This window comes from Cucurbita pepo, chromosome LG06, assembly GCF_002806865.2.
Source record: "Cucurbita pepo subsp. pepo cultivar mu-cu-16 chromosome LG06, ASM280686v2, whole genome shotgun sequence".
Taxonomy (NCBI): Eukaryota; Viridiplantae; Streptophyta; class Magnoliopsida; order Cucurbitales; family Cucurbitaceae; genus Cucurbita; species Cucurbita pepo.
The window spans coordinates 6,147,862-6,170,604 of NC_036643.1; the positions used below are offsets into that span (position 1 = coordinate 6,147,862).

The following is a 22,743-nucleotide window of genomic DNA, read 5'->3' on the forward strand; positions in this document are numbered from 1 at the left end:
GAGAACACACAATCAATCACCTAGAACTAAACATATTATATCATACATTCATACAAGTTCAGTGAGGAGATAACATCCAGCAATCGCTCTGAGCACAAACTACGATATCCCATCCTCCATTCGAGCACAATGGAAAACATTAAAATCGTGGAACATTAATTCTCATTGTAGGGGTATTTTGGTAATTTTTCTTAACATACATAGTATTCTCATCCAAATAGCAAAACTTCTCTAGTAGGTCTTGATTCACATTGAAATAGTGTCGGTATCAAAACTGGGGCGAAAAACTAACGAACGAGAGTCAAATGAATGAAAAAGGGATTCACACGCGCCTTCACGCCTACAATAGAGAGGGTGCTCGTAAGTAGCTTGGTCAGTTCAAGTGGATCAGGTCGGGTCACGATGCTGGATCATACGTAGGGTTTTTTTCGGGTCATGCACGGGTTATTGGGTCAAGGTGGATCCTAGCGTTCGACACATGAATGTGTACCTATGTGACACACTTTAGGTTACAATTAATTATATAATAAAAGTTGACTTCAATTTTGATGATTTTTTTTTCCGATAGGAATAAATTTTAAGGTACAGCGACTAAATTATTAAATATTAAAATTTATAAACTAAATTATCATATTTTTTAGGTCCAAAACTGTTTATTTATTTATTTTTATTTTTGATTTTTTAATTTTTGATTTAACTAAAAAAATCTTTAAAAAAAAACAAGAAATAATTAATTTGTACCGATTTAAGGGTATTACTGTGTACGTACGTGTAAAGCCACGTGTCCCTCCGGTGAAGAGAAAAGACGGCTTCTTCGTTTGGTGCTTCGATTTCATCTACCTTCCATTTTTTGTTCTTACTTTCTCGGGCGCTGTTCATATTCAATTCACCAATTCCCAATTCCCAATTCCCAATTCCCAATTCCAATTGATTTGAGGCTTTTACCACTGATTTCCAGATCTACTCTTAATTCTCAATCTTCCGGTGGTACTGAATCAGAATCCGGCGAAAATGTCCACCGACAGCGACGACCTGGATGAGGATGAACTGCTGCGGATGGCTCTTAAGGAGCAAGAACAGCGCGATGTCAATTATGTCTCTAAATCTGGCAAGCCCGTTGCTAATTACGTCCGACCGCCGGCTCACTCCCGGAAATCGGCTTCTGGAGCTGCTGTTTCTTCTAAAACTAGTGGCAGTAAAGCGCAGCCTAAGGGTGGTAGGAGAGTTGTCGACGACGATGACGATTCGGAGGTTGAGATGCTGAGCATTTCCAGTGGTGATGAGGATTCCGCCAATTATCGTCGAACGTCCGCAGTTAGAGGTCGCGGCGGTAAGGCGGCTAGGTCCTCTGGTAGGGACGATGATCCTGGCTGGGACGGCGAGGAGCCTCATTGCTGGAAGCATGTTGATGAAGACGAGGTTCTTCTACATCGTTACTTTAATTTCGCTTCAATTTTTCGATTTATACAGCAGTTTCTTCAAGTTTTAGCTGTTTTAGGAGAGTGGTTAATGTTTATCTTCCCTCTTGTTGTTGAAATCATTTGAAAAGTATATTTAGATGCCTTTGTCAAGCTTTTTCGGAAACGGCGATCAGTAACCAGTAGTTTTATGCATTTAGATGGCTGCAATCAAATTTTGTCTATCACTTTTCTTGGATTAATTTCTTCTGTACTGTGGAACTTGCCCTCCCCAACTTAGACGGGGAGAATGCTTTGTCAATATATATTATTAATGATTCATCATTTGTGGATGAATGCTATTTGCTTGCACAGCTTGCTAGAAGAGTACGTGAAATGCGGGAGACAAGAACAGCACCGATTCCTCAGAAGTTTGACCGAAAGGTATCTGCCATTGGTAGACCGGGGCTCAGCCATTTGCAGTCATTCCCTCGTGGCATGGAATGTATAGATCCACTTGGGTTGGGGTAAGTTTATTTCTGGCTTGCATTTTGTACTTGCTTCATGGGCTTATGACTATTTTCATAAACTTTATGTTTGTAGTAACGTTTTGAACATGACTTTTGGTATTTGATTGGTGGTGTTAGTAATTATTCTAGTTCTAGGAGGCTTAAATTATCACATCATTGCAATTTATGCCGTGGACCTTTTGTACCCATCATGGATTTTTCATCCCTTTTGTAAATTTTAGGCATCAATCAAATTATTGCTTNAAAAAAAGAAAAGAAAGAAGAGAGAAATGAGCAAAGATATTTTTCTATGTCTTTTAGATACAACCCTGTTCTTTATAATTAACCTTTGTGATGGTTTCATGCAGCTTTTTTAGTTCCTGTTCTTTATAATTAACCTTTGTGATGGTTTCATGCAGCTTTTTTAGTTCTTACGCTTCTAGGATAAATTCTTCCATTTATGCCTCATTAAAAGAACTAGTAGGTTGTGCCTTTTGTCTTTTGGATGTTAAAAAAGGAGAATCCCTCTTTGAAGTATTTTTACACTAGCTTCCCGTTCCCAACAGTTTGAGAATGGAACTAGAGAATATCATTTGGTAGAAGACATACTTTTGAGAGCACTCACTCTATCAAACCTACAAATCTTTGTCTTTTTTTGGATAGTAGAAGAGTTTTAGCTTTTAAAAGATCATGCCTTGGAGAACTTTAAAAAAAGGGATTGGAGAACGAGGAGTAAGTATGTCAATAACCTTTCATTTTCTCTATGAAAAAATTGTTTTTCCATTGTTTTTTGGGGTGAAAAACATACTTTCCTAAGATAAAATGAAAGAAAAGATATGCCAGCGATGCAACAAACAACCCAAGCCAAAAGGCAAGAGCTTCCATAGAAAGGGGCTCCAACTATTAAAATCAGGTTAAAAAAGAAAAAAAAAAAAAATGCAACGTTGTAATTCTGACATAAGGATGGAGAAGAAGCTTTTGGGGTGAATATAAAAGTCCTTAATTTGGTAAAACTAGCCATTTGATTGAACTTCTTGTTACTTCTCAAATGCGCAATTTATCTCACACTTCCTTTCATCTTAATGAAAACAGTGTCTTTGATTAGGGTTTTCCCTTTAGTGGGGGAAATTGGTAATTGGTAGTTGGTCGTTAGGTTGGGGTGCTTTAGCTCCAATGGGCATTCATGCTATCGTGACTAAGGAAGATCCTTTAGTCTTGACCCCTACTCCTAAGAATGGAATTTGGTCCAAGATGATTGAAAGAGGTAGTTCAAAGTTGGTTAGGGAGCTTGAAGTTGGATTACACGGTCAGTTATGAGAAGAGGAAAGCTTCCTTGGAAGCAGGGTTGAATCGTCTTTATGTTGAAGCTTGTTAAGGAAAATTTTACTCAGGGATTGGACTAAGGGTAAGAAAGTCCTAATATAAATGTGACATAAGAAAGTCTAAACTTTGTTTTACTCTTCTTTGAATACAAATGCCCTCAATATTGAAGTACGTTTATCTTTTCCTGAATATAATAATTGTCTTTATGTTGAAGCTTGGAAACAAGAAAGCTTACTAACATTTTACTCGGGGATTCCTCTTGGAGGCAACCTTAGGCAGGTATCTTTTTGGAGTCTCATGGCGGACAAGGTGAGAAAAAGGCTGGCCTCTTTGAAGAGAAGTTTTTTCTCCAAAGGAGGTAGACTTACCCTAATCCGGTTGGTGTTAAGTGGTATTCTCACTTTGTTTCTCCCTGTTTAGAGCACCATGTTCAGTGTGATAGTTTCAGGAAGCTTATGAGGGACTTTTTGTGGGAAGGTGTGGAGGAAGTTGAAGGAGTTCATTTGGTGAATTGGGAGATTGTTAAGAGTTAGAGGGTGATGTGGACAAACAATGGTGCTAATTGGAAGGAGCTTGGACGACTGATAATGACATTTCTTGTACAAGCACAAGTCTGATAGTGAAGAAGCCTAGGCAGCATGGGTTGCTTATCAAGCAATGGCAGCTGGGGTTAGTTCTGGCGGCTGCTAGGTGTAGGGGTTTAATTTGTTGGTTCTAATGCCATTTTAGAATATTAAGAGAATAAATATTCTCTTTTTTCTTTTATTCACAATGAATGACAATGGTTTCTTAAGTAGAAGAAAAGTCCATTACAGAAAAGGAAATAATGTTGCAAATACACACAAATTACTGCTAATATTGTAGAGTAAATCAAAGGACTCTTATTTAATCAGAAAATGAAATAACCAAAGGATGTGACATAAGGATTGTTTCCCTCATCCTACGTGCGCATTCCTTTGTCACAACACCAGAAAACATCCCGTTCTGAGATCCCATAGTCGACAAAGTTTGTAGGAGTCTCTCATCTTGGAAAAAGAGTTTTTCCTTTTTAACCTGTGTCGAGTGGTTTTCTAACCTATTTTTGGTCTTTTTTATGATCCTTGTGGAAGTTAGAAAAACCTTGGAGAAGCTTATGAGGGACTTCTTTTCAAAAGGGATTGAGGAAGGGGGAGGATCACATTTAGTCAATTGGGAGAGGGTGATAAAACCAGTTGGCGTCAAGGAGTTAGATATTGGGAATATAAGGGCAAGTAACAGTGCGCTGATGAGTAAAAATCCCTCCTGCCTTGATAGACTCCGTTTATCCCAGAAGGACATTTGAGCATAGAATGTAAATTATGGCTTTGAGCCAATGACAACTGAAGTTCATGCAAAAGAATTCCAAATAGATCTTAACTGATACCCAATAATCTGATTGAAATTGATTGATACACGCTTACATCCCAAAAATTATTGAAGTGAGTTTCATTTGAATATTCATGACATATTTTTAATACCATCGACAATGGGGTTAAGGTCTTTGGTGAGATATTAGGTATATGATTGTTAATTCACATTTTAGTGGAGCTTTTAGATTTGAATGCTCATGACTCCTTCAACTTGCTTTCTTTCTCCCCCTCCCCTCGCCTCCTTTCCCCACCTATTGGCTCCTGATAGACCATTGATTATTTACATATATCAAAGAAGGTCTGTGAGTGGAGCTGGGGTCTAGAGAAAGAGTTAGATAGAGGGACTGTATTAGAGAGCTGATGAAAGGGTATGCTCTGGGAATTTTAACACAGTAGAGGTTAAGAGAGATGGATAGCTCTATAAATCTCCTCTTTGTCTTGTACACCATTATTGATAAATAATATTGAGGGTTATCACCTGCTCTCTACTCTAGCTCCTTTCTCTTCTTCAATTCATCTTGCCTTTCTCCTTTTTCCTCCTGTCCATAGATTAGGACTATAGCAAGCACTCAATTTAAGTGGACAGAAGTTGACAATGCCTTTTACTAATTATTTATTAGAAGCTGCCTTAGCCTTTGAAATGAAGGAACACAAACTTGGGGGTGGTAGCCAAGTTCAATGGTCAAAAGATATTCTAAAAATCTCTATATATTAGGTCCCCATTCTTAGCAGTAGTACAATCGTTGTTTTTGTCTCCTCCCTGCCCTTCGGAATGGATTTGAACTTCAAACTACCCCCTACCTTTCCTTGATATCAATTCCATGTGATCACGAACACTTGTCTGCCTCATTCCATGTATGTTCAAGTTTTTTGCTAGAGTTAATTGGGACAGCTTAAGAAAGTTCTCCCTCTACAATCTCAGAATATCACTCAACCTTCTTTTTTGTTAGGTATGTCTTAGAATCTCTTCTGACAAGTAAAATGATTAAAGAATATGAAAGAGAAAAGAAAAAAACGTGTTGTCATGAAACTAAACATTGAGCTACTTCTCTTCCTAAATTTTGTCCCTAAGATAGTGGGTTAGCTGCAGCTTTTCGATGGATAGGGCTTTAGGTTTAGTGACATTTTGGTCTTTGTGGTTCTACTTTTGGGATAGTTTCTCCCTTGTGCACTTTGTTCTTCAATGATTTATTTTGGCTTTTGCTGTTATTGGTTGATTATCCTTTTCACTCAGTTTGCATCTTTGAACATTTTCTTTCTTTTATTATATCAACAAAAGCTTGTTTCTTGTAGAAGAAAAAATTATAGAAATGCTTATATAAAAAACATACTTGCTAATGTGGTTTTCTGTTGTATTTACAGAGTAATAGACAACAAATCATTAAGATTGATCACGGAGACATCTGAGAGCTCTCCTAAATCTGAGAAAAATTTCATTGATGGTGCCTTCCGAGGTATATTTTCTTTTTTGGTTCTGGCGTACAAATTCATATCCACCTTGTTATTGTTTCTCATGAGGAGAACAATTTGCTTATCCATAGCAATATAGGGTTTGCTCCAATGGCTTGGTATTCCCGATACGCTTATTTGGGTTTGGGCTGTAGCCCTTGGAAGGCCATTGTTCAGAGTCATCTTGAGTTCTTACAATTCTGTTCCTTCTGTTCGTTAATGAGGATTGTATTCTATTTAGGAAGAGTATGTCTATTTAGGAAGAGTATGTTATATGTACATCTCCTTCTCTGGTTACCAGACCATATCTCTCTTTGCTCTAACTGGCTATGAAGTGTTTTCTCTTGCTTTGTTTCTTGTGAGTGCTACGGAATATTATTATATGATTATAATTACATTAAGATGTGGTCGGGCGTTTGTACTTGATATTTTTGTTGGTTGCATAAGTTAGGTACTTCGCGATAATACTTGTTGTCATTGGTGCTGACACATATTTTATATGCATGTTGGCAGACAAGTTGATGTATTTCTCTGAAAAATTTGATGCAAAACTTTTCATTTCTCGGATACACCAAGACACAACTGCAGGAGACTTGGAGAAAGGCGCTTTTTCTATAAAAACTGACCTTAAAGGACGGACGCAGCAAAGAAAACAGTTAGTCAAAGACAATTTTGACTGCTTTGTATCTTGCAAAACCACAATTGATGGTATGCAAAAATCGTTTCTTTTCAGCTGAATATGACTATCTGCTACTGAGTTAATATTTACTCCAACATTTTTCTTGTTTATTCAGCTTTTTACCGTTTCCTCGTCTGATATGAATATGCATTGTCTATTGATTGTGATGGTAATGTTTGTAATTCCTAGATATTGAGTCCAAGTTGAGACGAATTGAAGAAGACCCTGAAGGTTCTGGAACTTTACATTTGTTTAATTGTATTCAAGGAGTAAGCAAGCAAGCCAATCGGGCTTTTCAGTCTCTGTTTGAAAGACAGGTCAGTATAGATTCAAAACTGGCAAGGGGCTTTGAAGCTTTGAACTATTGATTGGAAATGGATTATATAAAGTTTCTTTTGTAGGCACAAGCTGAAAAGATCAGATCAGTTCAAGGAATGCTGCAAAGGTTCAGAACGCTTTTTAACTTGCCAAGTACCATTCGCAGCAGCATTAGTAAGGGTGAATATGACCTGGCAGTTCGGGAGTACAAAAAAGCAAAGTCAATTGCTTTGCCATCTCATGTAAACTTCAGTTCTACATCCTCTCATATTTTGTTTACATAATGTCTTACCACAATGCATGAGGGAGGACAAATTTTGATTTTTGGGTTGAAGCCACTCTTAACTCTCCGTCAACTTCCACAATGTGTTTTCTAAATCTGCCTTTGCAAGGAAACCTTAGTGCTCTGTCCTTCAAAACTTTGTATATAACTTCCTCCGTTCTTCATGCTCTTCCAAGTCATGTCAAATCTGGCAAACATATTCTGTTTCTGCAATAATAGTTTTCATGTTCAATGCAGAGTGAAAAATGTTGATGAGTATTTCGTTTAAGCTGCCTTTTGGATTCCTACCTTTTGCTTTCTTTAGCCAATTGTGCTCTATAGTATATTATTTTGTGCAATTTATTTTATATATGACAGTTGCAAAATTACTTGACTTCCTTTATCCTAAGATTATTCTGTACCTTATTATCCTTCTGATGTGTGGTAAGCTTTTATTCTGTATGTTTGTTATAAAATGTAGCATCGTTATGTTAATGATAGCTTATGGGAAGATTTCTAGTGAAAGGCATTACAGTTTTTGGACATTGGAAACATTATCTTTGTGTCATCCAAGTGCCTAAACTTTCGAACTATCAAATGAACAAAATGATATAACCCATGGTTTTGCACTGGATCATGCCTTCCTGGAAATTTAAGATAAAACTGACAAATGAAGTTTCCAGAAAGGTTCGTTACATTGTTTGATTTTTGAAATTTTAGTTTGAGTATTTTTTTTTTCGCTCTCCTGATGTTACTCTGTGCAATTTTTTTCGCTCTCCTGATGTTACTCTGTGCAACTTTCTACCCATTTACAGGCAATGCTTAGACACTAACGTCAGTCTGAATATGGAAATACCCTAGATTGATGTATTTGGTTTATGTAGTTGGATATTGATGAATTGTTGGATGACAATTAAATTCTCATTGCTACATGTTGGTTTCAGGTGGGAATTTTGAAAAAAGTTCTTGAAGAGGTTGAAAAAGTGGTGCACGAGTTCAAAGGCACACTTTACAAGTCAATGGAAGACCCAAAAATAGATTTGACAAATGTGAGCTTTCTTTTTAACCATTTTTCATTATTTTCACTTCATCCTCTAGACCTCTACAGGATAGAAAATTTTGGATATCTTCCTGATACCTTGTGGCTGCCAAAAGCATCTTTATAGTCTGTGCTGGGAGCAGCACTTGTTGCTCTTAAATTAAAGAGTCAGCTCTTTGTTTTGCATTTAGTTCACTCCAAGTTACTAATTACGGAAATATATTTCAGATAACTTTGTGTACAAGAAAAGAAATGATGTTTGCATCTTCGTCAGTACAAAACTTTCCATCGTAGCTATAGTTGAGTCAGACTGATTGCATCATATACATATTACTGATGATGGTTTTGGTTTTGATTTGCAGTGGATAGTTTTATATACTCTTTTTCCTCCTAGGAATTGTTCGTTCAATTTTCTGATTGAGCAATTTATTTTAGATCAATGCGTTTCTTTAGTAAAACAGATTTGATGCATGCATTTTCTATAAATGAAACTGAATACTACATAATTATATATCTTGAAGCTGTGCGATTGTTATTAAGATGGTTGGATATGGAAGATATGCAGATAAACCGTAGACTGTACACAAATTGTCTTAAATAAAGGTATTCTGCAAAAATTCAGCCTCAGTGTAATCCATGGGTCAATCTAGTACAAATAAACGGGGTAATTTTGTAAAATGAACACAAACAGCTATAGCCTTCGTCTTTCTATAATTAATTTTGTAGAAATATGTTCATACCTAATTATGTTCACAATTTTAGGAGAGTCTTTAAAATTCTATTCTTCCTAAATTCCTTCCAAAGCTACAAGAAGTTGTGGCTTGTTCATGTATATTGTAATGTAATAGTATTACCAACTCATTTTTTCGATGTTCTCATTTGTATGCAAACTCTTGGGTGGCTAATTATTCTTTTGATATTTCATTTAGCTTGAAAACACTGTGAGACTACTACTGGAGCTGGATCCTGAATCAGATCCTGTGTGGCATTATTTAAACATACAGGTAAACAGTGCTTCCTCATGGCATTTGGATTTCTGATCATATATTCAGTATGTGGCGTGAGATTAATATTATATTGGGCAGTCTATCGAGTATATAGATATTTTTTTATTTTTTTAATAATATTTTTTAAGAAACGATGATATATATTAACCAAAGGGAAGGAAGAAGATACTACCAAAGAGATTACAGAAGAACTGCCCTTCCAATCTGTCATAATCAAGACAAGGCTGTAACTACGAAAGAATTTGGTATGATTTGACATCACTAAGAAGCTATATGAACCACACTATCCCAACAAGAACAAAAAAAAGAAAAAAAAAAGGAAAAAAAAAAAAAAGAAAAACAAAGCAAACTTTTCTTTGGATGTTCCTTGGTTAATTTCTTTCCAATCGAAAAGCTTTCAGTTTCAGAGATCACTTAGGCCAAGACCGTAAAAAAAACCACTTCTTATTCAGGGTCATCGAGATCTTTACTGAAAAGAAAAGCTTTACTAAAAATGCCATAAGAGCGCTCTAACTTTGCAATTCCATAGAGGTTTTGCCTTGCCTTTAGGGTTCCAGCCTGATAAAGCTTTGACCAACCAATCCTCCACTCTCGAGGGTGGCAAAGGTCCAAGCCGAAGATTTTTAAAATGAAACGCCACCCTTTGTACACAAATGGAAAGTGAGGAGAGGTGGTCTAACAACTCCTCCTGATACAGACAACATACCTAGGGGGACAGGGATCATCTAGGGAACTTCCTTCGAATTTGGGCATGGGTATTCAAACTTCTATGGGCCAGAGACAGAAACATTTTGACCTTTTTAGGGTCTTTGAAGTTCCAAAATTAGATCCACCAAAGGAGCCTTCAAGCTACCAGGCTTTTGAGTTAACTTTAAAAAAGATAACTCAGTTGAGAACAAGCCTGAAATTTCCAGCGACCAAGTAACTGAATCCAGCCCATTATTCAAATGAATCGAATCAAGCTTCTGGAGGAGTGCTAACAAATTTCCAACCTCCCTGTGAAAAGCACCTTTTCTCATGCCCGAGTCTCAAGCTTGATGCCCCATATTTGAGCAATCTGCAATCTGCAATCTGCAATGCTCGATATTGAAATATATTAATTAGTTGTGTTGGTTGTAGAGAAACTTAGGCAAATATGTATCTTCACTTCTGAAGTGTTGTGTTGGGTTGTATAAGAGTTGTTATTTTAATTTGAAGCAAATGAAAAACCAAAAGGGTGCAAATAAGTTATCCCTAATAATCACTTTGAACATCCCTTCATCATGGGTTTAAAGATCGGCGATTCCTATCAATACTTGAAACCATAGTAGTTTACAACGTTGCTGGGGCACTCCCAGCTGTGATTTTCGATCAAATCCAATTCTTAACAATGTTGAATAAGAAACATTAAGTATTGAGTTATTCGAATCTCTCCCGAATACATATTATGCAAGGCTCATAATTTATTTTATTTTATTTTTATAAGAAGCAATAACTTCATTACCAAAATGGATGTACAAAAAGAGGGGAGGTGAGATATCTCCACCCCCCACAGGTTACAAAATGGCCTCCTGCTGGTGAATAATTTAGCTGTACTTGATTACAAAATAATTTAACAAGTTCCCGAAAGACCTTCTAGCTAGTTCTTGACCTTGGAAAACCCCTTTTGTTTTGTTTTGTTGTTTTTTTCAATTGTTTTTAACGAAACATTTACCACTTCATTCAAATGGAAGAAACAAAAAGTCCAGCGCACAAAGCGGTAAGGTGTCCCCTCCTAGAAAGAAAAATTCTACATAAGAATCTCCCAATCTAAGTTGATGAAGAAAGCGGAGTAATTACAAAAGAATGTGTTCGCTGCTCCAATTAGAAGCCTTGAACTGTACAAGATCACAATACAAAAGAATTGTACTTATCTGAAAGGACTCTTGCATTTCTCTCCTTCCATAACAACCATAAATAGCCTTCAAAACGTTGCTGCAAAGCACTTAAGCTTAGTTTTTTTAGCGCCATCCATTAAGAGATTCCACCATCCAAGCATCTATTTACTGAAGCTTACACCCATTCAAGCCAAACAAATGGCCAAAATAATCCGACCTGACACTAAAACTGCAATGAAGAAGGCTGTGATCAAGCATTTCCTCGTTCGTCTGGCATAACAAACACATATTTGGGGAGATAAATAAGTGAGGTTATCTCTTTGAACCTTATCACACATATTCACTTTTCCCACGTGTTAATCAAACCTTTGAACTCATATTTACACTGCTTTTTGCTACCGTTACCTTTGTTCCTCGTACATTCTTTTTATGAAATTGGTCTAATGTACAAATATAGCACCTCTACTGTCTTCCTTGAGATATGGAGGTTACACACTTTGCCTTCTGGTTGGTTTTCTATGCCCTCTATGAGATTCGCAGTTTCTTTCCCATTTTATCTTAGAGGAGTAGTCTCAACTCTTTACTGTTTACAGCCAGTGGGAGTGGCCAGACATGGTTTATTCCACAAATTCTCTTTAGGTGTCTTTTTCATTTCTTTCTTAGCTAAGCTTTCTTTTTATTTCTCTCTTAGCTGGTTGCTGTTTCGATTAAACGTTCAGCTGTGGTTTTTCTCAGTAAGGGCATTTTTCATCGAAAAATCAATGATATTAATATAACTTTTTAAATTTTTGGAGTATTATTGTAGCGAAACCCAAAGTTTTGAGGTATTTTCTATAATTCCTCTGTTATTTTCTACCTTTCTAACCTATACTCATATTCTTAAAATCTCTAATTCAAATGTGGTCTTAGTTCGTTCATATATCCTTCCTATACTTGTGAGTCACATGCTCACTAGCTTCAACCGTGGTTCGTCCTTGAACCACAATGTAGTAGGAGATGTTTGCTCTGATACCAACTGGAATGCCCCAAGCCTAGTATTCAAAATTCCGATCCTGTACCTGATAGCCTTGATATTCCCATGCTTCCCCTTGCCCTTGCCACATCACTTTACATGTCTCAAGGGGAACTTCCTCTATAGACCAACATTGGGACCTTTCAGGATGTTCGATTCTCACTTACATGCTTTCGTGTTGGGTGACCTCTTTAGAATTCTTATAAAGCATTTGAGTGATAATTTTGGTTCTATTTTCCTTTTAGCTTCTTGGAGTTAGTAATCACGGTCATTTTTAGCACTTTTTTTTAATAATATTTTATTTGATTTGAGTTCAACAATTGTGAATATGGGGATTGACCCAGTGGAACACCTTCTCTAAAGCCTTTGCTTGTAGGGAGATTTTTTTTCAGTGTTCTGTATATCTTTTGGTGATTAATGGAATGGTTTCTTATCATAAAAAACGGAAGAAAATGCATTTTTTCTGATCTCCATCTTTTCCTTCCCCCTTCCCCTATTTTCATATTGAAGTGAATGGATTAGTTTAGAAGTCAAGCGTAAAGAATTAAGTACAAATGGTCAGCTCATCGAGGTACGTTTTGTTTTCTTTTATAGAATCACAAGATACGAGGTTTGCTTGAGAAGTGCACCATAGATCATGAGTCAAGAATGGAAGCTTTGAATACTAAATTGCGTGAAAGAGCTATTGCTGATGCAAGATGGAGGCAGATTCAACAAGATCTGGATCAATCTGTAGGTGAAATCTGTAAAGATGATTCTAATGATGATTTGAGCAAATTTATTAAATTGAACATGGCCTTCGTTTTAATTTTTTTTCATTGTTGTCAGTCAGATGTTGATCATTCTTCTGTTAGGGTTGGCCATCTCCCTGTGGGTGTGGAACTCGTGGAAGTAAATAGTGAAGAAGTTGATGCTCTCAGAGGTAGATATATTCAGAGATTGACAGCTGTACTTATCCGTCACATACCAGTGTTTTGGAAAACTGCTCTTTCTGTTTTCAGTGGGAAATTTGCCAAGGTAATTTGAGATCAGTTAGTGATCTACTGCATGCTGTCTTGTATAAGTGGATCTGTTGTTTTTAAATTATTTCTCTATAGTGCTTGTGAGGATAAGATTAATTTTTTCTTAACTTTCATTATAGCCTTTATCTTGATGCTTGATTTTATAATTTCAGTCTTCTCAAGTTTCTACTGAATCAAGTACAAACACCTCGGCTAGCAAAAATGAGGACAAGGTTGGTGAAGGGAAGTACTTGAATCATTCTCTCGAGGAAGTTGCTGGGATGATACGCAATACACTGTCTGCATATGACGTAAAGGTGAGAATGCAATTGACAGTCATATGCTTATATCTTGGATAGTCACTGCAATAATGGTATTGGATTGGATGATTTCTTCTCCGAGTAGAATTTTAATGATGTGCTATAAATGTTTTTGTGATCATTCATAACTGTGATTTTGAAGGGTACTCTCCTCTCACCCGTGAGAGACTGCTCTTCATGATAGAGAATCTCCCAAAACATTTGAGAGGGGCTATCATCCATGTAGTTGGCTTTTGTTACTGGAAATTTTGTTACCGTTTATTTTTACATTACCTAGCAGGGAGATAATTTTTTATCTCAGCCATGGGAGGACAACTAAATATCTTTTTTGTATCTGCTTAATAAATCTTTATTATGCCCCCCTCTATACAGAAGTATATTCTCCCATGTGAGCTGGACTTAAAGAAATCCTCTTTGTTTTGGGTTACTCCCATATGAACTTAATCAGTCAGTGTTGCATAGTTCAATCTACATTTATTACATTTGGTTCCTCCATGCAGTACGCTTAGCTTAGTAAATTTATGCAAAATGCTTAACTTGTCAGGTTAACAGCACCTTTCGTGATCTTGAAGAATCAAATATTCTTCAACCGTATATGAGTGATGCCATAAATGAAATATCTAGCACATGTCAAACTTTCGAAGCGAAGGAATCAGCTCCTACAAGTGCTGGTATCTACACATCATTTATGTCTAATTTTTTCTACCCGCTCCAATCATTCACATTTTTTTGCTTTCTGTGAACACAGTGATTGCACTGCGAACACTTCAATCAGAGGTGACAAAGATTTATATTTTAAGGCTTTGTGCCTGGATGCGAGGCTCCATCGTAAATATTTCGAAAGATGAAACATGGGTCCCTGTGTCAATTATTGAGAGGAATAAATCTCCATACACAATCTCTTTCTTGCCTCTAGCATTTCGATCTATCATGTCTTCTGCAATGGATCAAATAAATTTGTAAGCCTCCAAAGCTTTCTGTTATAAAACTTTTCTGTATTTTTTGTTTCTTATAACACAAAGAAGAGAAAATGAATAAAGCAGAGGTCTTGTCACAGAAGTTCATGCTATTGTGCTCTTGGACAGCAGTTTTATACCGAAGAGAAAATACATTAATGCATTGGAATGCCATACAAAATTACTTAATGCCTTGAAATGTCATAAAAAATTACTTCGGGCATGTGATAGTGAGATGCTGGTATCTTGGGCTTCATATACATCTAAAATATTAGGAATTTACTAACTGCATTGCTTTGATGCGCTTGTGTGTTTAATGTTTGTGGCTACCGTGCATAAATGTTGATGTCAAGTAGTCATGACGAGAATAAAATTTTAGAGAAATATAGAAGGGAAGATATGAGATGCCACCGACATTTGATGAAATTAATTATGCTGGTATTCATCCTGGAATTTATCTCTTGGTCCTGATGGCTTTACTATAGCTTTCTTTCAAAACTGTTGGTATAGTATCAAGGAGGATTTGTGGAAGGATTTTTTTTGCAAATTCTTGATCGAAGAATTATTGATAATAGAATGAATGGGACTTATGTATTCCTCATGCCTAAGAAGGATAAGGCGACTAAGGTGAGAGACTGTAGACCCTATTATCCTTGCAACAAGCATGTACAAGATTATTGCAAAAATACTAGTGGGAAGACTGAAGCGATTCCCTCCTAATACTATTTAAATGCTATTTCTGACAGTCAAGGAGTCTTTATAGCAGGAGAGAAAATTTTGGACCAAGTGCTTATAGCTAATGAAGCTTAGAAATCGATTTGAGAAAGCCTATGACTGTGGATTGGGTCTTTTTTTAACAGATTTTTGGGTACAAAGGTTTTGGGGTCAAATGGAGAGGTTGGATGAAGAATCGAATTAGTTATATGAATTTTTTCGTTCTTGTCAATGGGAATTGTATTAGGCCTTAAAGGGGGGGTTAGCATTTATCCCATATTTTCCATCTTTTGTTTGCTGACAACATTTGTTATTTTTATTTATTTATTTTTATTTATTTATTTATATTTTTTATATTTTTTTTGTTTGGGCGAGGAGGATTATTTTGTCAATCTAAGTAGGGTTTTTTCCTTCCTTGAGGCATTCTCTGACTTGAAGACAAATAGGGGGAAGAGTTTAATTGTAGGTTGGGTGTGAAGTTAGTCAGCTCGCCATTGCTAGCTTGGGCCCCCTTTGGGTGGGAACCAAAGAAGTTCGCCGTTTTGGAATTTTGTCTTGGAAAAGTTTTAGGAAGGGCTGACTTCTTCAAAAATGGTCTATTTTTCCAAAATAGGGAGACTCGCTCTTATTCAGGTAGTTCTAACAAGGATTCCTTGCTATTTCTTGTCCTCATTTAGCTTCCTGAATTCATTCTGCAAGGGTCTTGAGAGATTGATGAGAATTGTTTTGTGGGAAGTGATGTAGGAGGGTGGTGGTTTGCATTTAGTTAAGTAGGGGGTGGTTCTTAAGCCTGNTTTTTTTTTTTTTTTTTTTTTTTTTTTTTTTTTTTTTTTTTTGATAAGAGATAATTTCATTGATGATTGAAATTTACAAAAGGGATGTAATATCCATGGTGTTTACAAAAGACCTTCCCAATTTGCAATGAGGGAGGTATAACTATAGGAGGTAAAAATATTAGATAGTTTCCACCGAAATGTAGCTTGGTAAGCAACATTGTCGAAAAGTTTTGTACAAGTCTGTATCTTTTCTGCGAATATTCTCTGATTTTTTTCTTTCCCAAATTCTAAAAGAAAGCCATGATGAGGTTTTTTCATAGTAGGTCTTTTTCATTCTTGAAAGGGTGGTACGTTAAGGCCATGTTCAATAGATTCTTTTACCTCCCTAGGAAATGTGAGATGCCATCCAAATATATTGAGAACCATTGTCTAGAAATTAAGTAGCTTTGTGATTCGCTTTCTTTCTTGCCTAATGGACACCAATTTGAAGAAAGAGTGATACAAGACATTCTTTTGCTAATGGCTTTATGCGCTATTTCCCAAAGGAAGAACTTTACCTTTTTAGGATGATGTCCTTTCCATACCGTCTTTGCTAGCATGTGATTTATTGCTTCATTTTTTCCCATGTTTATCATTAAGGAAATGAGGCTCTCTTGGCCAATGGTTATGGCATTCCTTCTTGAAGATTGATGTGCTGTAGTTTAGAGTGATAGCGAGTAGGTGTTGCCCCACCCTTTTGAGTGGTCTTTGAGTGGGGTGTTGAGGAGCCTCTGTAAATTCCTTTGCAGAGCTATTTCTATGGGTCTTCTTTTTTTTTTTTTTTCAATTTTTTAATTGTTATGACTTACTTATTCCTTGGGCTCCACTTTCTTTCAGATTAGAAGTTGCATCTTATGGCTTCTGTGTGGTGTTCTCCAAACTAGTCTTCTTCAATTTCTTTGGGCTTTCATTGCCCTTTGTTAGATAGAGAGGCAGTTGAGGTGAGAGATCTCCTTTTTATGCTTTGAGACCACCTTATTGTTCTAGGGAGAAAGGATGTTAGGGTGTGGTTCCCCTGATCTTGATAGGGAGATTTCTTGTCATTCCTTTTTAACCTTTTATCCTCTCCCCTTGCTCAATTGGCTGCTCTTGAGACTTTAGTCTTCTCCTCTTTATAGAAGATAAAAGTTACGAAAAAAAGGTCGAGGTTTTTGCTTTTACTAAGGAGAGTCAATGCCTTGAATCATGCCCAATGGCATTCTTCCGTCATCTTGCTTCTGCTATGGTGCATTATGGGCAAAATGCATTTGGAGGATTTAAGTCGTTTGCTATGGGAGTACCGGTTTGAATTTCCTTTGGGATCAGAGGTCGAATTCTTTTGGGGTTAGTGGGGCTTGGAATAGGGACGTGTTATTTGATGGAGGAGGTGACTTTGCATCCCGCTTTTAGGGAGAATGGTAAAATATTGTGGCAACGAGCTTCTTTGCTATTTTGTAAGCATTTGGTTGGAGTGTAATAGTAGAAGTTTGAGGGATGTGGAGAAATCTAGGGAGGAGGTTTAGGAGTTGGTGAGATTTAATAGTTCCGTTTGGGCGTTGGTCATAAGATTGTTTTGTAATTATGATATTGGTCCTTTCTTTTGGATTGGAGTCCTTTCTGTAGTTAGTGTTGGACTCCGCCTTTATGGAGATTTGTTTTTTGTTTGCTTTGGTGTTGTTTCATTTTCTCAATGCATTTGATACATTCAGATATGTGGTTCCATATTCTTTTTTTTTTCCCCAAATAATTGGAATTCTCTAACTGCATTGCTTTGATGTTCTTTTTATATATGTGCCTCTCGTGCATTATGAAACACACAGAAGTTATGTAATCATTGCGAGATAGAATTAATGAGAACTGAGAACGGAATATAATATCCTGGTTCAGAACTAATATATTGGCATTTGGACATAAGTGCCATGTTTACGCATACTCTCGAATAGGATGAAGTTTCAGTTATTCGTTTTGCATGAGAAATGTATACATGAACAGCTTTTTAACGAAATGTCACTGCAAGAACTACTGTTCTCTGGAGATGCAAACAAAAACTTTCTTTAAAGAGAATATTACTTATTTATTTTTAACTGATTCTCAGTTGCATTAATTTTCAGTATGGTTCAGTCTTTAACAAGCGAGGCTTCGAAGTCGGAGGATATATTTTTGCAACTTCAAGAAATTGAGGAATCTGTTAGACTTGCATTTTTGAACTGTTTCCTTGATTTTGCAGGTATTATATACTTCCAATTGTTTTTGTTATCCTTGCATGGAAATACTTCTTAATTATATCTAGTGATATACATCATTTAATACATACCTTATCTAGGTCATCTGGAGAATATTGGAAATGGGCTTATCCAGACCAAACAAAACAAAGACAATCCACACTTGCAGAATGGATTTTCTCATGAATTTCAGGACAAACTACTTTCAGATGTGCATGGGAATTTTGTGAATCCACATCAACAATTATTAGTAGTCTTGAGTAATATTGGTTTTTGTAAAGAGGACCTTTCGTGTGAATTATACAGCAAGTACAAGCATATTTGGTCACATTATAGGTGAGTGATTAAGGCTCATTTTTACCTAGCAGATAACTACTTTGTCCTTCAAGATTCTAATAATACTTTTCCTAGATGTAGTTTAAAATCTCTTGGTTGACGTGATGTATAATATTTAAGTGCAATGCTTTACATTTTTCTAATTTTGAAGTACTTTAAACTCCTTGTGATTGAGATTATGGATGCTGAAAAAATTATATATATTTGCGAGGTTTCCACTAACGCCTTCCCTTCATTCTAGGGTAAAAACTGAAGAGGATAGCAGTGACCTTCAAGATCTTGTTATGTCCTTTACTGCAATTGAAGAAAAGGTCCTTGAACAGTATACCTATGCAAAGGTATTGCCAAAATGCATTCTAAATTTATATGGAATTTATTTCTTTAAAGCAACAACAACAACTCTCTTGATTGATTCCTGCCTTTTCGTTAGAAGTATATTCTTACCATCCGTGAGTCCTTCCTTTCTTGTAAATATTTTGAAAAGAGGAGCGAGTCTTTGTGAACTGCTTGTTATTGACAAATCTGATGTTTCCTTCCACATTCAATGCAAATCATGCATTGAATCTGATTTTTTTTATTTTTTTTATTTTTTTTATTTTTACATTTAAATTGTAATTTATTAATGTTGTGTGTGCCTAGTAATCTTATGTTCTGCAGTACTTTTTTTTTTTCCCATCATGAAGTCTTGTACATATAGATATATTTATGTTTCCTATCCCAAAAAAATGAAGAAAAACAAAAAGAAAAGTAAATGAGATATACGTACGTACTTGGGAAGCTTTGGGTTCAGAAGAATGACTTCCGAATATCAATGTGATATCTAGTATTCGAACTGTATTTCTTAAAAATTAAAATGAACCGATGCAATGAAATAGGTCTCCTTTGCAATGGTTTTTTCTTCTAAAAGAAGTTTCCTAGAGAGGGAGGAAACTTTTATGGCAAGCTGGCCTTGTTATTTCCCATTGGAGTTTAGGGCTTGAGAGGATAGGATGTTTTAAGGGTATGCAGACTCTTGGAAGTGGGAGGTTAGGATTACTGTGCATTTCAGTACTCCCCCTTGAGTTTCTACTTCAGAATTTTTGTGATTATTTCTCATTCTTAGTTGCTCAATCGGGGAGATTTTCTTGTAATTGTTTTTTTCCAGTTCGTCTATGTTAATAATAATTGTTTTCTTACCAAGAAAACAAAGTTACAAATTTGTTGTTATAGTTTACCACGAAATTGTATAATATCCTTTTGTTTCTTTTATTTCATTTCAATATGAGCTCAATTTTCCATAAGCCAAATAAGATTGATTTCGATTTGATATGTTGATGAATTCTTTCTTCTAGCATAATCAGCTGTATTGTTGGAGCTTAAAGATAATTTGAGACTCATTACACATGAATAATGTTTATGCTCATAAACAGTCGAATTAGTTCATCCAATCGAGTATTGAATTTTATTTTAAATTTCAATATTCAATAGAATTTCCTCCACTTTTTTCTTTTAGTATAAAGCTATCACGTTGTTGTTTTTTCTTCTATGAAAAACTGTACTCTTGTAGAGCAAATGGTAAACTACACAACCAGGCAATAAAGGAAAAAAAAAAAAAAAAAAAAAAAACTAGACCAAAAGGAGCCAAAACAAAAGTGAAAACTAAAGGCAAACAAAACGAAATCTTTCCTTATATCATCTCATAATTACAAAGTTTTATTTTTCCAAGGTTCTAATTAGATGGTTTAGAATTCTTCAACGTTTTCTTTTTCATGGCCATGAACATCAGCTGATAGTATCATGATTTTATCCATATTTTCTAGGTTTACACCAAGCTTTCATGAACTAATGGTTGATTGTCTTCACATCAGGCAAACTTGATGAGAACAGCTGCTACTAACTATTTACTGGATTCCGGAGTCCGCTGGGGAGCTGCTCCTGCAGTTAAAGTATGCTCCACTGGAGACTGTTCCCATGAGTGCTCCTATTGATAGCACTGCCTTTTACATTATTTATTTATTCTTTCAATATTTAGCACCTAAAACTAGTTCTCTTTGCTATTTTGTTATGTTTTCCTTTTCTTTATCTTTTTTCTTTTTGCAGGGTGTGCGTGATGCAGCTGTAGAGCTTCTCCACACTCTTGTGTCTGTCCATGCTGAGGTGATCTTACCATCAGTTTAGGATAATGCCAACCGTGTGCTAGAAGCGAATTATGCAGTTTCATTGTTCTGATTTTCGTTCTGGATGTTAAAACTTTTTTAATTAAACTTTCTGATTCTTTAATGCTAGCTTGATGGTGCTATGTCCTTTGTGAAAAGGCTTCTACACTTTTTTTGTTCTCATTTTATTTGCCGCTTTCCTTCCTTCTAATTACGAGTTTTGGCTAGCTGACTCTTATTTTAATACATCGTTTCAGGTTTTTGCTGGTGCTAAGCCCCTTTTGGACAAGACACTAGGCATTCTTGTTGAAGGTTTAATTGATACTTTCCTCAGCATTTTTGATGAAAATGCAACGACAGAGCTACAGTCACTTGATACAAATGGTTTCTGTCAACTCATGCTTGAGGTAAAATTAATGTTAAACTAGGGAAGGGAAATCAACGTTAGCTGTGTAATCTGATACTGATCGAACATAGGATGTTTTTCATGCATTTAGATTTCAACGGAGGAAACAAACTAGAAACATGAACCGCTGATCTGTAACCGCAATCAAACAAATAAATTGCCCATGCACCAATTCCAACAGAAAAAAATGGTAAAATAATAACGAGCTGAAGAAAAAAAGCCATGCATCTCATGTCTCTTTTTTGTTGCATTAGGGGATGTATCATAATTATGTATTGTGCACTGGAGCAGCTTCATTTAGATGGTTAACCTATAATGGTAGTAGCTGACTTGTGCTCCTTTTGCAGCTCGAGTACTTTGAGACCATATTAAATCCTTATTTCACACCCGACGCAAGGGAGTCTTTGGGGTCTTTGCAAGGAGTTCTTTTGGAGAAAGCTACTGAAAGTGTGACAGAGGCAGCTGATAATCCAGGCCATAATCGTCGGTCAACTCGTGGGAGCGAGGAAGCTCTAGATGAACGACAGCAAGGAGCAACTGCCCCAGATGAACTTATTGTGAGAAGCATCTCCTTGCACTACATTCTCTTGTACATGTTAAAGTTCAAAATAATGCCTCGACTTCCTCTTTATCATTTTAGACTTGGCATATGCATTTTAGTCCCTCAAGTTTAGGTGTTTTCCCAATTTAGTCTCTTCATGTTATAACATGTTTCGAGTGTAATCTTTCCATTGGAGCATGTTGCAATTGGCATTAACCACCCAAGAGAGAGAATTTGTAGTTTTATATTTTACAAATTTAGAGGAATTAATTAGCTTATCATTTGCAAACTTTAAAATTTACAGATGGAAAAGATATAAACTTAAAATTTGTTAAGATGTAAGGGACTAGAATTATACTTTGCAAACAATAGGGACTAGATACAAACATTAAGGACTAAAACATATATCTGATTTATATTGAGCCAAAAGGTAGAACATCTACATCAATGTCTAGAGTTCTTTAAGTTTACCAATTGCTACATGATAACTGATTCATATGTATCAACCATACCTTTTCTTTTACTACAGTTGTTGTGTGCGTTGGGCTATAGTCAATTATCTTTCTATGATACAGGCACTGGCACAGCAGTACAGCACAGAGTTGCTTCAACAAGAGCTCGAGAGAACACGAATAAACACCGCTTGCTTTGCAGAGTCGATTCCATTAGATTCTGTCCCTGAACCAGTCAAGGCAGCATACACTTCATTTAATGCCACTTATAGAGGAGGCATAACTCCCACGGGGTCTCCTAGTTTCTCGTCCCGGAGCAGGCGTCGTTTATAACCTTAGATTCTTGTTTGCTTGATGGATTTTCCCATGTCAGTGCAGAACTACTTTGCGGTTTTGTTCATTCTTGTAAGTAAATCTTCATTGGTCATCCTAGTTTTATTTTTCCCCATGGTCAGTTTTTGCTGTATAATTGATGTCTATTATTTACTTTCAGGGATGTGGAACTGTTTATATTGTCCCAAGTTTACTTTACAAATATTAGTGTCGACAATATGTTCGGTTTCTTGGTCTATACATTTGTGAATGTCTGCTTATATCTTAGAAATTTCAAGTCTTAATTGTTGTGCT

General features: G+C 36.2%; 1 protein-coding gene across 2 annotated transcripts; it reads left to right on the forward strand.

The window, feature by feature from the left end:
- Window positions 1-822: 822 nt before the first annotated feature.
- LOC111796898 (exocyst complex component SEC5A-like) lies at window positions 823-22,743 on the forward strand. Of its 2 annotated transcripts, XM_023679694.1 has the most exons (21): window positions 824-1,419; window positions 1,773-1,924; window positions 5,980-6,071; window positions 6,580-6,774; window positions 6,935-7,062; window positions 7,147-7,305; window positions 8,270-8,374; window positions 9,294-9,368; window positions 12,834-12,971; window positions 13,068-13,256; window positions 13,414-13,557; window positions 14,105-14,231; window positions 14,309-14,519; window positions 18,136-18,251; window positions 18,348-18,582; window positions 18,824-18,920; window positions 20,430-20,507; window positions 20,662-20,718; window positions 20,975-21,124; window positions 21,471-21,680; window positions 22,240-22,743. In XM_023679694.1, exons 1-21 carry the CDS (start codon window positions 1,012-1,014, stop codon window positions 22,447-22,449), a joined length of 3,276 nt encoding a protein of 1,091 aa, XP_023535462.1. In that variant the 5' UTR covers window positions 824-1,011; the 3' UTR covers window positions 22,450-22,743. The 2 variants fall into 2 exon arrangements, with proteins under 2 accessions (XP_023535461.1, XP_023535462.1); XM_023679693.1 differs by having other exon boundaries at window positions 823-1,419; window positions 12,834-13,256.

What these genes read in the sequence shown, in the direction of transcription:
- LOC111796898 (XM_023679693.1), top strand. Translation starts at nt 1,012, where the DNA reads ATGTCCACCGACAGCGACGACCTGGATGAGGATGAACTGCTGCGGATG. An exon ending in TCAGTGGGAAATTTGCCAAG is followed by an intron (nt 13,257 to 13,413) that starts GTAATTTGAGAT and finishes TTATAATTTCAG; the next exon opens with TCTTCTCAAGTTTCTACTGA. An exon ending in TTGTGTCTGTCCATGCTGAG is followed by an intron (nt 20,719 to 20,974) that starts GTGATCTTACCA and finishes ACATCGTTTCAG; the next exon opens with GTTTTTGCTGGTGCTAAGCC.